The sequence below is a fragment of the Momordica charantia genome (assembly GCF_013281855.1).
Source record: "Momordica charantia cultivar OHB3-1 chromosome 5 unlocalized genomic scaffold, Mcharantia_2.0 BLBB01000005.1, whole genome shotgun sequence".
Taxonomy (NCBI): domain Eukaryota; kingdom Viridiplantae; phylum Streptophyta; class Magnoliopsida; order Cucurbitales; family Cucurbitaceae; genus Momordica; species Momordica charantia.
Genome location: NW_028275163.1, coordinates 6786209 through 6800786, shown reverse-complemented (window position 1 = coordinate 6800786; position 14578 = coordinate 6786209). Strand labels below are relative to the sequence as shown.

The window sequence follows — 14578 nt, the reverse complement described above, 5'->3', positions numbered from 1 at the left end:
CATATGAATATGCTATTCGAAATATCATAAACGTTAATTTTCTTAGTGTATTTTCTATGATATTTGAGTTTGATTTGAATTATGGTATATTTTGAAATACATATTTATTTTTATACTATTTATATAAACGTATCAAAACTATTTTATAAGTTTTCAATTATGCCATAGGTTTCAATTTAATTATTAATCTTTTAAAATGGTTTCAAAACAACTTTTCTTTTGTCAGAAAAAAAAGAAAAGAAAATTAGAATGAGAGTGGTAGAAATTAGGTTAAATTATATAACATAAGAGTTGATTTCAATTATATTTCAATCATGTGAAAAGTTTGAATTCCACTCTTAGATTACAAGGTGGTCTAAAATAATAAGAAATTGGAGGAGGTTATCGCGTAGAATAATAATATACAATTTTCGGTAGATAGGAAGAAGAAGAAAGTTTTAGATAGAATCTCCAACTAAAAAAAGAACGAAATTGCACAAGTCTTGGTCCGGGATAGCACAATCCCAGACCGTGATTACATAATCCCAGATCGAGATGGAATATTTATTCTATTTCGAAGGATTTAATGCAATTTTGAGGAGATGAATATTAAACTCGGGTCCGAGATTAATGCAATTTCAAGGGATTTTTTTTAAACACCATCATCGTGGGCATTTAAGAAATCTCGAGCCTCTTTTTAAATTAAACACTCAACATCCGAAATTTATGGAATATTGATTTTCTTATATAATTAAATCGGACATTCATGCAATATTAATTCAATTTTCAATTTTCAGTTTCTTGCGTATTTATTATTATTATTTTTTTATAGAAAATTATTGTAGGTAAAAAAGTTCTTATTTTTGGAATCGAAATTGATTCTCCAAATTAAAAAAGTAAAAATGAGTGGAAAGAGGATTTGGTCAAAGATTCAAATAAAATTATGATATGGTCAAAATTCCTAATTTCGCGTATCAATTATTAACGGTGTAACTACCTACTTCTCTACTGACAATCCAGAGAGAGTCATGTCAAAGTCAAAGTCAAAGTTTCAAACGCAGAGGCAGCAAAATGGACTTCTTCCACCGACATCTCTTTCACACACAAAAACGAAAAATCCCTCGGCAACCACAAACTCGGAGAATCTCGCAAGAGAAACATGGCGGAATTCCTCTGGACATTTGCCGCGCAGGAGCTGTTGAAGCAGGCGGTGAAACTCGCGGCGGAGCAAACAGCGCTGGCATGGGGTTTCAACAAGGAGCTCTTGAAGCTGAGGGACTCTTTACTGATGGTGGAAGCCATCCTCCGCGATGTCGACAGAATTAAGGGAGAGCATCAAGCCGTGAAGCTATGGGTGGAGAAGCTTCAAGAGATCGTTTTCGAAGCCGATGTTTTACTCGACGATCTCGCCTACGAACATCTCCGGCGCAAGGTAGAAGCCGGAAACGAGGCCATGGTGAGTAATTTCGTTTCGATCTCCAAAAATCCCCTTGCTTTTCGTCTCAAAATGGCCAATAAAATTAGGGCAATAGCTAGGATGTTGGATAAGCATTACTCTTCTGCGGCTGCTGTGGGGCTTGTTGCTGTAACGCCCAAAGAAATTGAGCCCGATTTTAGCCAGATTCAAGAGACGGACTCGTTTCTTGATGAGTTTGGAGTTATTGGGAGGGAAATTGAAGTTTCGGAGATAGTGAATAGGTTGATTGATTTTAGCCATCGGGATGCTCTGTCTGTTTTGCCTATTGTTGGTATGGGTGGATTAGGGAAAACGGCTCTGATGAAGGTGGTTTTCAATCATGAATTCATAAAGGGGAATTTCGATAGAACTATATGGGTGTGTGTGTCTGAACCTTTTGTTATCAAGAAGATCTTAAGAGCAATTTTGGAAACTCTTAATCCCAATTTTGGTGGTCTAGATAGCAAGGAAGCCTTACTTCAAGAGCTCCAAAAACTTTTGAATGATAAAAGATGTTTTCTAGTGCTTGATGATGTTTGGAATGAGAATCTTACCTTGTGGAATGAGTTGAAGGCGTGTTTGTTAAAGATTTCTCAGAGATCTGGAAATACTGTTGTTGTCACTACTAGGAGCGATAAAGTTGCAGAAGTCATGGAGACACATCCTAGACATCATTTGAAAAGCTTATCGGATGATCATTGTTGGTCCTTGTTTAAGAGTTATGTATTTGGAAATGAATCACTAGATATTCAAGAGTTGGATATTGTCAAGGGAGAGCTCGTTAAAAGATTTGGTGGCATACCATTGGTTGTAAAAGTGTTAGGAGGAACAGTGAAATTTGACGAGAATAGTGAGGGATTGCAGTCAACTTTGGAAAATCTAATGAGAATTCCATTGGAAGGTGAAAATCATGTTTTGTCCACAATAAAGTTAAGTGTGGATCGCCTACCATCGTCCTCATTAAAACAATGTTTTGCCTACTGTTCAAATTTTCCTCAAGACTTTGAGTTTAGAAAACAAGCACTTATCCAAATGTGGATAGCACAAGGGTTTATTCAATCACTAGGGGGAAGTAATGTGACAATGGAGGATGTTGGAGACAAGTACTTCAATGTTTTGTTGTCTCGCTCCTTGTTTCAAGATGTTGTCAAGGATAGTAGAGGGAGGATTATATATTGTAAGATGCATGATCTTATACACGATGTTGCATGTGTTATTTCAAATGCTCAAAAATTGAAATTGAATCTTTTAGATTCACTGGATGGAATACGTCGGAGAGGCGAAGATCGTTCAATTGGTCATAGAATAAGAACACTTGATTGTAGTGAAAATGATGCTAGAAAGTTGCACGTGTTGGCATTCGATAGTCATGTGTTTCACAATAAGATCCTAGACTTTGTCTACTTGCGCGTTTTAATTGCACATTCGTGGTTTATAAATAAATTACCAGATTCAGTTGCAAAGTTGAAGCATTTGAGGTATATTGACATTTCACATTCTACCATAAGAGAGCTCCCAGAATCTATCGTGTTGCTTTATAATTTACAAACATTGAGGCTTGGAAGTTTTCTTAAAGACCTTCCAAAAAATTTGAGAAAGTTGGTTAGTTTAAGACATTTAGAAATTTTCACCAATCCTTGCTACTCTACACAAATGCCTCAACGTTTGGGTCAATTAAGTCAACTTCAAACTCTATCTAGTTTTGTAGTCGGGTTTGATGAGGGATGTAGGATAGAGGAGCTTGGAACTTTGAAAAACCTTAAAGGGAAATTAAGCCTTTTACGCCTTGAGCGAGTCAAAAGTAAAAAGGAAGCAATGACTGCAAAATTGGTGGAGAAGGATAACATTTCTGATCTATATTTTCAGTGGTGTTTGATAGGTGAAAGACAAGGGAGTAATTATAATGATTTGAATGTGTTGGAAGGACTTCAACCACACAAGAATCTTCAAGTCTTGAGAATTCATAACTTTGCAGGAGAACTTCTGCCTAATGGTACTTTCGTTGAAAAATTGGTCGAGATATATCTCCACGGTTGTGAAAGATGCAAAACTTTGCCAATGCTTGGGCAGTTATCCAAGCTTGAGGTACTTGAAATTCGTGACTTACATAGTGTAAGAAGTATCGGGGAAGAATTTTACGGGAATTACCGAGACAAAAGGACTTTATTCCACAAATTAAGAACATTTCACATTTCTGAAATGAGTAGTCTAGAGCATTGGGAAGAAATACGAGCTGTACCAAACGGTACAATTTTTCCACATCTTGAAAGCTTGAGCATTGTTTGTTGTCTGAGATTAACGAGTATTCCAAACTTTTTTGCATCTCATGAGGAGGAGAGGTTGGGTTCAGCGAAGCTTCGATCTCTAAAGATTTTGGGATGTGAAAACTTGACAGAACTACCGAATGGATTAGAATTCTGCAGCTCCCTAAAAACTATGTGGATAGGCAACTGTTCTAATTTGAATTCTGTCCCAAGCTTGCAAAACATGCATAACTTGTCTTCTTTAAGCATAACAGAGTTCCAAAAGTTGCCAGAGGGGCTGGCCCAGGTCCGTAACTTGAAAAGCTTGAGTGTTCATGGTTACTTGCAAGGCTATGATTGGAGTCCACTCGTACACTTGGGTTCACTTGAAAATCTTGTGTTGGCTGACTTCGGAGGAACTGCTGCAATACAACTTCCTCAGCAACTCGAGCACCTTACTAATCTAAGGTCACTGCATATTTCACATTTCGATGGTGTTGAAGCTCTGCCGGAATGGTTCAGAAACTTTACGTCTTTGGAAATATTGAAGGTCTATAATTGCAGAAAGTTGAAAAACATGCCATCCAAGGAAGCCATGTCAAAGCTCACAAGATTAAAGAGTCTACGAGTTTATGGATGTTCAAAGCTTGAAGTTGGCCAATGTGACTTTGAGCGGGTGAAAGTTACCCATGCATCAATTGAAATCCATTTTTCACAGTAAGCTTTTTTTGGGTCAAATTATGTTATTAGTCTCTTTAATTACTCGTTTCTTGTAACAATTTGGTCCTCCTCTTGTTATTTGTATTGATTTAGTCTTTGAATTGTTTTTTTTTGTTGGGTTAAATGTTTAACTTTTAGGGAGGGGAGAAAATAGAGGTAATAACAAATAGGGGATTACATTGGATTGAGTTGCTTGATACAAACTTAATCAACTATTTATATAACTATTTATATTACTATAAATCCTAAGGGATGGGAATAGTAAATCTAATTCAAATAATATAATTTAAACTAAATCTAATTATAATTCAAATAATATTATCTAATATCCTCCTTTTGTTAAATAAGCCAAAACTAATGTCTAAAACAAAATAGAAAACCAAACCCAAATGCCAAAACTAAAACCAAATCAAACGAAAGCCAAAACCAATGCTATAGAATAACCACGCCAATGTCAATGTCAACAAACAACCAATGTCAATGTCCAATGCCAACCAATATGAATGCCAATGTCAATGCCAACCAACCACCACCAATGCCAATCACTACCCAATCTAGTTCCAATGCCAATCACTACCCAATCTAGTTCCAATGTCTTAGAAGAAATTTCAAATCAAATCCGCCATACAAATCCACCAATCAAATTCAATCTTCCTTGAAGAATATCGTAAATAATCTTCCTTGAAAAACAAAAAATCAAAATAAAAACGGACTTTAATTTTCAAAACTATTTGCAGACATTCTGATTAATTTTAATAGTAAAAATTCATACATGCTCTTTTAAGTGATTAATTAGTCGAGGTGTGCATAATCTGACCTGGAAACTCACGGACATTAAAAATTAACATATAGATTTTTTTTTCCTTCTAAGTTTGCTATTTTTGTAATCCACGATTAAAAATATGTTTTTTTCGATATTCGGGAAAAAAATGCAACTCAAACTTGATTTCAGTGTAACATTTATAAGAACTAAATCGTGGTCTAAAAACAAAATAAAAAAACCAAGGGTACATTTTTATCAGGCACTTTGTTTTTACAAGTATTAATGTTGAACACGTTCTGGACATGTGTCGGACACAGATACATGTTGTGTCCATGTTCGTGCTTCTTCGCTTACCCAATAAATTAAGATATATGGAGTAGAGGAGTGGAACAGTTACTGCAAGGTAGATGGGAAACTTTGACGCGCTCGAAGTGACCTCTGTGGTCGAGTTGAATCTGCGAACACTCACAAACTGGCAAACTCTTCAAGGTGGCGAGATTTGAAACTGGCATCAAATATCTGAACACTGTTTCTTTAAACAACAAGGCAGCAAATTTTCGAGTTCGAACAGTACTTCCATTAGTATCAGAATTCCAAGTAGTAGTGGAAGACCATATTAGGAACTGCTCAACTTGCCAACCAAGCTGTGTATCAAGATCGAAGAACAGATGTTGGAGCGAATCCAGCTGCACCACAGGACTCCAATCATAACTCTGCAGCTCCTTATGAACGCTCAAGATTTTCAAGTTGGGGATGGTGGCCAGCCCCTTTGGCAACTCAGAAAACTCTGACATCCCCAAGAAACACAACCTGTGCATATTTTGCAGATCATTTAATGGGAATTTTACATTGCCACAGCGGTATATGCACATGTTCTCCAGGGAGCTGCAAAACTCTATCCCCTTTGGCAGATTTGTTAATTCTCCACATTCCCAAATCACTAGAGATCGAAGCTTTGGTGAAGCTTGAATAATGTTGGGAGTGTTCTTCATTTCTGGACAACAAAGAATGCACAAGCTTTCAAGCACAGGAAAACTTGTAAAATTGTTTGACTTTGATATCCCATTACCACCTCCTATTTCTTCCCAATGCCGTAGAGTGTCCATTTCTTGGATTTCAAATGTTCTTAGTTTGGGGAAGAAACATGTCGTCCTGTAGTCGCCATAGAATTCATCTCCGATACTTGTTATGCTAATTAACCCACAAATTTCAAGAACCTCGAGCTTTGATAACTGCCCCAACATTGGTAAGGTTTCACATCTTTTGCAGCCATGCAGATATATCTCAACCAAATTTTCAATAAAAATAGCATTCGGCATAATTTTGCCAGGAAACTTACGAATTCCTAAGGTTTGAAGATTTTTGTGTGGTTGCAGCCCTTCTAACACATCCAAATCATCATTGTAATTCTTACCAGCTTCTCTTTCTTCTCCCCAATTCCATTCAAAATATAGATCAGATATGTTATCCTTTTCCACTAAGTTTGCAGCCATCGCTTCTTTTTTACTTTCGACTCGCTCAAGGTGTAAAAGACTTATTTTACCTTTCAGGTTTTTCAAAGGTCCGAGCTCTTCTATCTTATGTCCCTTGTCAAACCCAACAATAAATCTAGTCAATGTTTGAAGCTGAATCAATTGACCAAAATTTGGAGGGAATTGAAAAGGATTATAAGAATGGAAAGAAAATTCTAAATGTCTTAAACTAGTCAATTTGCCCAATTCTTTTGGAAGATCTTTAACCTTTCCCAGCTTCAATGTTTGCAAATTATAAAGTAAGCTAATGGATTCTGGGAGCTCACATATTGAAGTTTCTGAAATGTCAAAATACCTCAAATGCTTCAATTTAGCAATTGAATCGGGTACTTTAGTCATGTAATAGGAACTTGCAATTAGAACACGCAAGTAAATGAAGGATTTGATATTGTAGGCAAACTTATAATGACAATCAATTGTTAACACTCGCAACTTTCTAGTTCCATGATCAATTTCAAGAACTTTGTCACTCTGAGGTTTTTTATCCTTTAAATCATCCCATTTAAATTCTTGATAATTTGAAATGGAACATGCAACGTCATGTACAAGGTCGTGCATCTTACAACCTATAACTCTTCCTCTATCATCCTTGATAACATCTTGAAACAGGGAACGAGATAACAACATGTTGAAGTACTTGTCTCCAATATTCTCCATTGTTACATGGCTTTCCTCGGGCAGTGGAATAAACCTCTGTGCTATCCACATTTGAATAAGTTCTTCTTTTTTAAAGTAGAAGTCTCGTGGAAAATTTGAACAGTAGGTAAAACATTGTTTTAATGAAGATGATGGTAGGCGATCTACACTTAATTTTATGGTGGACAAAACCATTTTTTCATCCGGCAATGGAATTCTCATCAAATTTTCCAAAGTCGACTTTAGTCCCTTGTGATTATTATTCTTGTCCAATTTCACCATCCCTCCAAAAACTTTTACAACCAATGGTATACCACCAAATTTCTTAGCGAGTTCTTCCCAAATAACATCCAATTGGGGAAATATCAGCAACTCATTTCCAAACGCACATTTTTTAAACAAAGACCGACAATGATCATTTGATAATTTTTTCAGATGATGCCTGCCACACGTTTCCATAATTTCTGCAACTTCATCACTCCTTGTAGTCACTACAACTGCACATCCTTGTAGTCACTACAACTGCACATCCAAATTTTGGAGTGATCTTGAGCAAACAAGTCTTCAACTCGTTCCATAAGTTAGGATTCTCATTCCAAACATCGTCTAGCACTAGAATATATTTCTTGTCATGCAACAACTTTTGGAGCTCTTTAAGCAAGACTTCCTTACTGTCCACACCACTAAAATTAGCATCAAGGGTTTCCAAGATTACTTTTAAGATCTTCTTGACAACAAAAGGTTCAGATACAGATACCCATATCGTTGTATCGAAATTCTCCATTATCTTTTCATGATTCATGATTGCCTTGGCGAGAAACGTTTTCCCCAATCCACCCATTCCAACAATGGGTAGAACAGACATAGCTTCTTCCCGATTGCTCAGCTCAATCAACTCATTCACTATCTCAGAAACTTCTGTTTCCCTTCCAATAACTCCAATATCATCAAGAAAGGAGTCTGTCTCTAGCATCTGGCTTAGATGATCAGATGGTTCAGATTCAGTTTCAGTTTGTTTAGATGTAATAGCAACAAGCCCCACGACGCTCCCCAAACAATAATGGTCGTGTAATTTTTTGGCGATGGCCTTAGTTTTATTGGCCATTTTGAGACGAAAAACAAGAGGATTTTTGGAAGATGAAGCGAAACTACTTACCATCGCCTTTTTGCTGGTTTCCACGTTGCGTCGAAGATGTTCATAAGCGAGATCCTCGAGTAGAACATCGGCTTCGAAAACGATATCTTGAAGCTTCTCCAGCCATGGCTTCACGCCAGGATACTGTGATTTGATTCTGTCAACATCGTGTACAATAGCTTCCACCATGAGTAGAGAGTCCCTCAGCTTTATTAGCTCTTCGTTGAAGCCCCATGCCAGCCCAATTTGCTCTGCTGCAAATTTCACCGTCTTCTTCAACACTTCCTGCACACCAAAAGTCCACAGGAATTCCGCCATTCTTTTTTTCTCTTCTTAGCTTCTCAAATTTGCAGTTTTCAAGATGCTATGTTTTGTTTTATTCTTATTTTGTTAATGTGGAAAAGCATCCACTTGCGCATCCACTTGCGCTCCTTCCAGCTCATCTGCTACATCCATTGTGGGATCATATTTGACTTTATAATCCATGACGTGCTAATTAATGGGAAATTGGGGTTACCAATAGTTTAAATTGGATAAATGAACCTCTTCTAAAGAAACCAAATTTTTGATTTCACCTCTACTTAATTTTGAACCCACATTTAGTGAAAAGACGAATATAATGCATTAACTTCTCCATTAACTTCCACCAAACTATTTCACCAAACTTTTAACCTCATATTTTACTTATGTTTTGAATTTGAAACAATCCAAAATTTTCACACTATCCAAACTCCTCACATATCACGTTTTTTAAAATCCGGGAAAGAAACGTTGCCACGTGTTTGATCATTGTTCCCACACTATCTAAAATCGTTGTCCCACATTTTCACATTTGAAGAGTTAGAGGTACGTTACATTAAAATTTCTGAAATGATTTGAAATATTTTCCATTCATACATTTTCACTTGGCTCTTGAAAAAAGAAAAAAAATGCAGTCGATATCCCGGACCAAGTATTGTTCCGAGATTGAAGCTTCGAGATCCGGGATTGAATGTTCAATCCTAGACAAATCCAGGTTCAATCCCGGATCGAAAGATGGTTCGGGAGTGAACTGAGATACATCCCAGACCAATCTCGAAGCACTGTGGTCCGGGATATGTCTCGGACCAAGACTGGTCCGAGATGGTCCGGGATGACATGTATTTTGTTATTTTTTTACCACTTTTTTTTGGACGATATTCTTATCTCACTTGATTTTATCTATTTGTAGGATGCCTCGTGTTTTCATAACATTTGGTGGAGAATGGAACGATAGTGAAAAAGATTACGTTGGTGGTCGCACGAGAGGATTGACAGTGGATAGTACAACCACGTACAGAGAATTTCTAGGTCACGTGTATAGATTGAGTAATATAAACCCCCTCCAGTTCGATATTATAATTAGACGTGTATATCATTTTAAAACTAAAGTTTGTGTAATTGAGATAACTGATGACGATGACCTGAATTTTTTTTTAACTGGCGATGATGTATCTGAATTGCTTATATACATATCTACTACGCCAAAGCAAGTACATGAGAATGAAACGTACATGCCTTCTTTCCCATATCATGTAGGCCAAAACGTGTCCTCGAGTTGTATGCCCACAACATGTATTCCCCCATTCCAGAGACTCACATATTCGATACATTCATTTCCTTCCTCATCATCGAACCCCTCTTCTTCCCAACAACCACATCCCTATTACGGGCATTTAGGTCATGATATAGTGGGTTTAACACCATTGGAATCAGATGTTGTTCCATGTAACCTAGGAGATGACAGGGTATGTGATTGGAATGTCCGGGATTATGGAATGATAATCAAGATGAAAGTGATGAATCATATGACCCGTTGGGAAAGTCAGAAGAAAGAGACTATGAAGCAGAATTTGTGAATGATGACTATGACGATGCACTTGATAAAGAGTCTGAGCCCGATGTGGAACAGGTACAAGCTGAGATTCGTAGGGATGAAGCAACGGTCCGACAAATGAGGTGTGATGGTCTCACTGGAGAGCCTAATGATGGGAAGTTGCAACTCATAGTACAGTCTTCTGGAACAAATGATGTTAAGGAGGGCGAAGTATTTAATACGAAGAAGGAGTTGAGTTTGAGAATGCATTTAGTTGCAATGCGGTTGAATTTTCAGTTTAAAGTAAAAAAGTCGACACCGGAACTATATATACTACGCTGCGTTGATACTAGTTGCACCTGGAGACTTCGAGCTACAAAGCTGAGGGACTGCAATCTGTTCAAGATAAAAAAAAATACTATATCATCCATACATGCAACGGTGGAGTTTTGAAACAGGATCATAGGCAAGCCAAGAGTTGGGTGGTCGGACATCTTGTCCAAGCGAAGTTTACAGACGTCTCCCGCACGTATAGACCGAAGGACATAATACAAGACATGAGGAAGGAGTATGATGTGAATTTAAGTTATGACAAAGCTTGGCGGTCGAGTGAAGAAGCACTTCGACTTATTAGAGGGGATCCAGCATCGTCATATGGTCTACTACCAGCTTATGGTGAAGCATTAAAAATCATGAACCCAAATACTATTTTCGAATTGGAACTCAAAGATGGAAAATATTTCAAATATGTCTTTATGGCTTTGGGTCAATCGATTAGAGAGTTTCTGGGTTGTATTCGACCAGTGTTGGTTGTCGACGGGGCCCACCTAAAAGAGAAGTTCAGAAGGGTATTGTTAACAACTTCTGGTGCGGATGCGAATAACCAGATTTACCCGGTTGCATTTGCTATTGTTGACGGTGAGACCGTAACATCATGGGTATGGTTTATGACTCAATTAAAAGGTGCGCTCGGCGTAGTGAACAATTTGGTTTTCGTTTCCGATAGACATCAAACCATTTGTAAGGCAATTGACAAGGTATTTCCAACTGCATTTCATTGCTTTTGTATACAACATATTAAGACGAACTTGTTAGCAAAATTTAAAGTCGATGCGAAGGCACTCGAGGAACTATTTCTAAAAGCTGCGAAAGCATATCGAGAGTCTTATTTCAACTCAATCTGGGCTCAACTTGGTGCGTACCCTGGTGTAAGGGAGTATCTGGATTACATTGGGAAGGAGCGTTGGGCTCGTTGTTTCCAAACAGAATTGAGGTACACACAGATGACCAGTAATATTGCGGAGTCCGTGAATGCCCTCTTTAGACACGCACGTAGGTTGCCAGTAACTGCTTTATTGGACCATATCAGAGGTCTGTTACAGACTTGGTTCTACGATCGACGGACTCTTGCCTCTTCCCGATCAACCACATTGTCCGACTACGCAGAAAATAAGTTTGCTGAATACTCGGACAGTGCCAGGAGACACGTTGTAGTGAACATCGACCAATTTCATGTCCAGGTACGTGATGACAACCTTGACGGGATTGTTGATTTCATCTCTAGGACATGTAGTTGTCGGGAGTTTGATTATTTTAAAATTCCATGCTCTCATGCTATTGCCGGGGCGATGATGCGAAACATAAATCTGTACACTCTGTGTGACGAGGCATACACGACGAACTCCTAGGTAATGGCTTATGCAGAAACAATATTTCCAATCGGTCATGTCTCAACGTGGAACAGTTCGCCAGATTTTGTCGATACACCGGTGGAAGCACCAGATATGGTTCCTAGAGTTGGCAGGAGGCGGACAGTTAGGATTCCTTCCACGGGCGAGGTGAGCCAAACACGTAAGTGCGGTCAGTGTGGTACATCGAGACACAATCGCAAAACATGTAATGAACCCCTTAACACAGTGTGAATGTATGATGTATTGATAACTTGTTTTTTCAGAAATTTGTATGGTAACTTGTACCTCAAGCAACCAACCATGCATGCATGCATTGGTAACCCTATGTGTTATATTATTATTATTATTATTATTAATGGGGAGATTGTATTTGAATGTGTTTCATGTATGATGCTAGAATAATGAACCATGACATAGAAACAGTATTGAAAATGCATACACTATTCAAAAAATGGGACGATGCACCCACATCTGTACAGCGTACTGATGCCTAAAATATACAATATTATCTTGGGTCAAAGTGTCCATATTTGACCCGGTGGCATCGTACTCGAAATGACCAATATTATCTTGGCGTGAAGCCATGGGCTGGAGAAGCTTCAAAGCCAACGTTTTACTCGACGACCTTGGTTATGAAGATCTTCAACGAAACGAGGAAATTGCAAAATAGGTGATGGTAAAATCTTTTTCGCTACATACTCTAAAAACTCTCTTGTTTTTCGTCTCAAAATGGCCAATAAAATCAAGGCCATGGCTGAAATGTTAGAATATGGAGCATTATTCTAGGGCGAGTGTTGTGGGACTTGCTGCTATAACATCCAAAGAAACTGATCTTGATGATGTTACCCAAATTCAAGAAATTGACTCATTTTTGGATGAGATTGGAGTGTTATTGGGAAGAAAATTGAAGTATTGGAAATAGTGAACCAAGTTGATTGACCTGAAGCTCTATCTATTTTACCCATTGTTGGTATGTCTGGACCTAGGAAAAACAACTTTGGCCAAGGTAATCTTCAACCATGAATTAGTAAAGACGAATTTTGATAAAACTGAACCTTTCGTTGTCAAGAAGATTTTAAGAGCAATCTTGTAAACTCTTGATCCCAATTTCCAGTAGCTTGGAAAGTAAGGAAGGCTTACTTCAAGAGATCCAAAATTTGCTGCATGACAACAAATATATTCTAGTGTTGGCTGATGTTTGGAATATGAGAATCCTAATATATGGAATGAGTTAAGGCTTGCTTGCTAAAGATCACTAAAAATTAATGTTGTTGTCGTGACTATCAGGAGTACTGATGAAGTTGCAAAAATTATGGAAACAGGTGGCATACATTATTTGAAAAAATTGACCGTTGTCGGTCTTTGTCTGAAAAATGTGCATTTGGAAATGAGTTGCCAATGGTTCCACAATGAGAGAGCTCATTAAGAAATTTGGTGGTATACAATTGGTTGTAAAAGTTTTTGGAGATATGGTGAAATTAGACAAGAATAATCATGAGAGATTAGAATCCACTTTGAAAAATCTGATAAGAATTTCATTCCAAGATGAAAAAATGGTTTTATCGACAGCAAAAATAAGTGGAGCTCATCCTCATTAAAGCAATGTTTTATCTGATGTTCAAATTTTCCTCGAGACTTCTATTTAAAAAAAGAACTTATTCAAATGTGGATAGCACACAGGAGTTTATTCAAGCATCCAAGGAAAGCAACGTAACACAAGCATCCAAGGAAAGCAACATAACAATGGAGGATATTGGAGTAAGTATTTCAACATTATGTTATCTCGTTCCGTGTTTCAAGATGTTGTCAAGGATGTTAAAGGAAGAGCAATAGGTTATAAGATGCACGATCTTATACATGACGTTGCATGTGCTATTTCAAATTCTCAAGAATTGAAATATCACGATTTAAAGGATCAAAGCTTGAGCATTATTCATTGTTCGAGATTGATGAACACTTCAAACATTATTGAAGCTTCGTCAAAGCTTCGATCTCTAATCATTTCTTATTGTTCGAGAATTCGACATGAACTTGACTAGCAAGCAGGTGTGACTTCAAGCACGTTGAAGTTTTCCATATATCTTGTATCTGTGGGTAATAACTAAGAAGCACAGACACACCACGGCATGTCAGTGTTTGACACATATCCAATATGAACATTTGGAGCACGGACACACCGCGGCATGTCAGTGTTTGACACATATCCAATATGAACATTTGGTCAAAAACAAATCGTCGAGCAAAATCGTACCATTATTTCTTGTATTTTGTTTTTATACCATGATTTAGTTCTTATACATTCATGAATATGACAATCTAAGTTTGAGTTGCATTTTTATTGAAAATTTTATGGAGTAGCAAAAAAAAAAAAAGCATAATTTTGATCATATATGGCAAAAATAGCCAATTTAGAAAAAATCAATAGGTAAATTTAATGACCATCAATTAAAAAAAAAACATAAATGGATTTTTACTATCAAAATTCCTCTTTTATGTTGACTTTATGTATAGGTTGGAGTATGATCAAGCTTTTAACCAAAATAATAATAATAATAATAATAATTTTTAAGACTTAATTATATACAAAGA

At 37.2% G+C, this 14578-nt stretch overlaps 3 protein-coding genes across 3 annotated transcripts; 2 read left to right on the top strand and 1 right to left on the bottom strand.

Moving 5' to 3' along the window:
• The first annotated feature begins 1022 nt into the window (after positions 1–1022).
• On the top strand, positions 1023–4502 carry LOC111014727 (disease resistance protein RGA2). Its single transcript, XM_022289532.2, has one exon. It carries the CDS (start codon positions 1139–1141, stop codon positions 4397–4399), a length of 3261 nt encoding a protein of 1086 aa, XP_022145224.1. The 5' UTR covers positions 1023–1138; the 3' UTR covers positions 4400–4502.
• Positions 4503–5328: 826 nt separating this feature from the next.
• LOC111014632 (putative disease resistance protein RGA3) lies at positions 5329–8857 on the bottom strand. The gene is made up of 2 exons (XM_088123765.1): positions 7858–8857; positions 5329–7826 (listed from the first exon to the last, which is right to left on the bottom strand). Exons 1-2 carry the CDS (start codon positions 8780–8782, stop codon positions 5524–5526), a joined length of 3228 nt encoding a protein of 1075 aa, XP_087979891.1. The 5' UTR covers positions 8783–8857; the 3' UTR covers positions 5329–5523.
• Positions 8858–9675: 818 nt separating this feature from the next.
• Positions 9676–11986, top strand: LOC148211204 (protein FAR1-RELATED SEQUENCE 4-like). Its single transcript, XM_088123917.1, has 3 exons — positions 9676–9766; positions 10273–10601; positions 10757–11986. Exons 1-3 carry the CDS (start codon positions 9676–9678, stop codon positions 11984–11986), a joined length of 1650 nt encoding a protein of 549 aa, XP_087980043.1.
• Positions 11987–14578: the final 2592 nt, after the last annotated feature.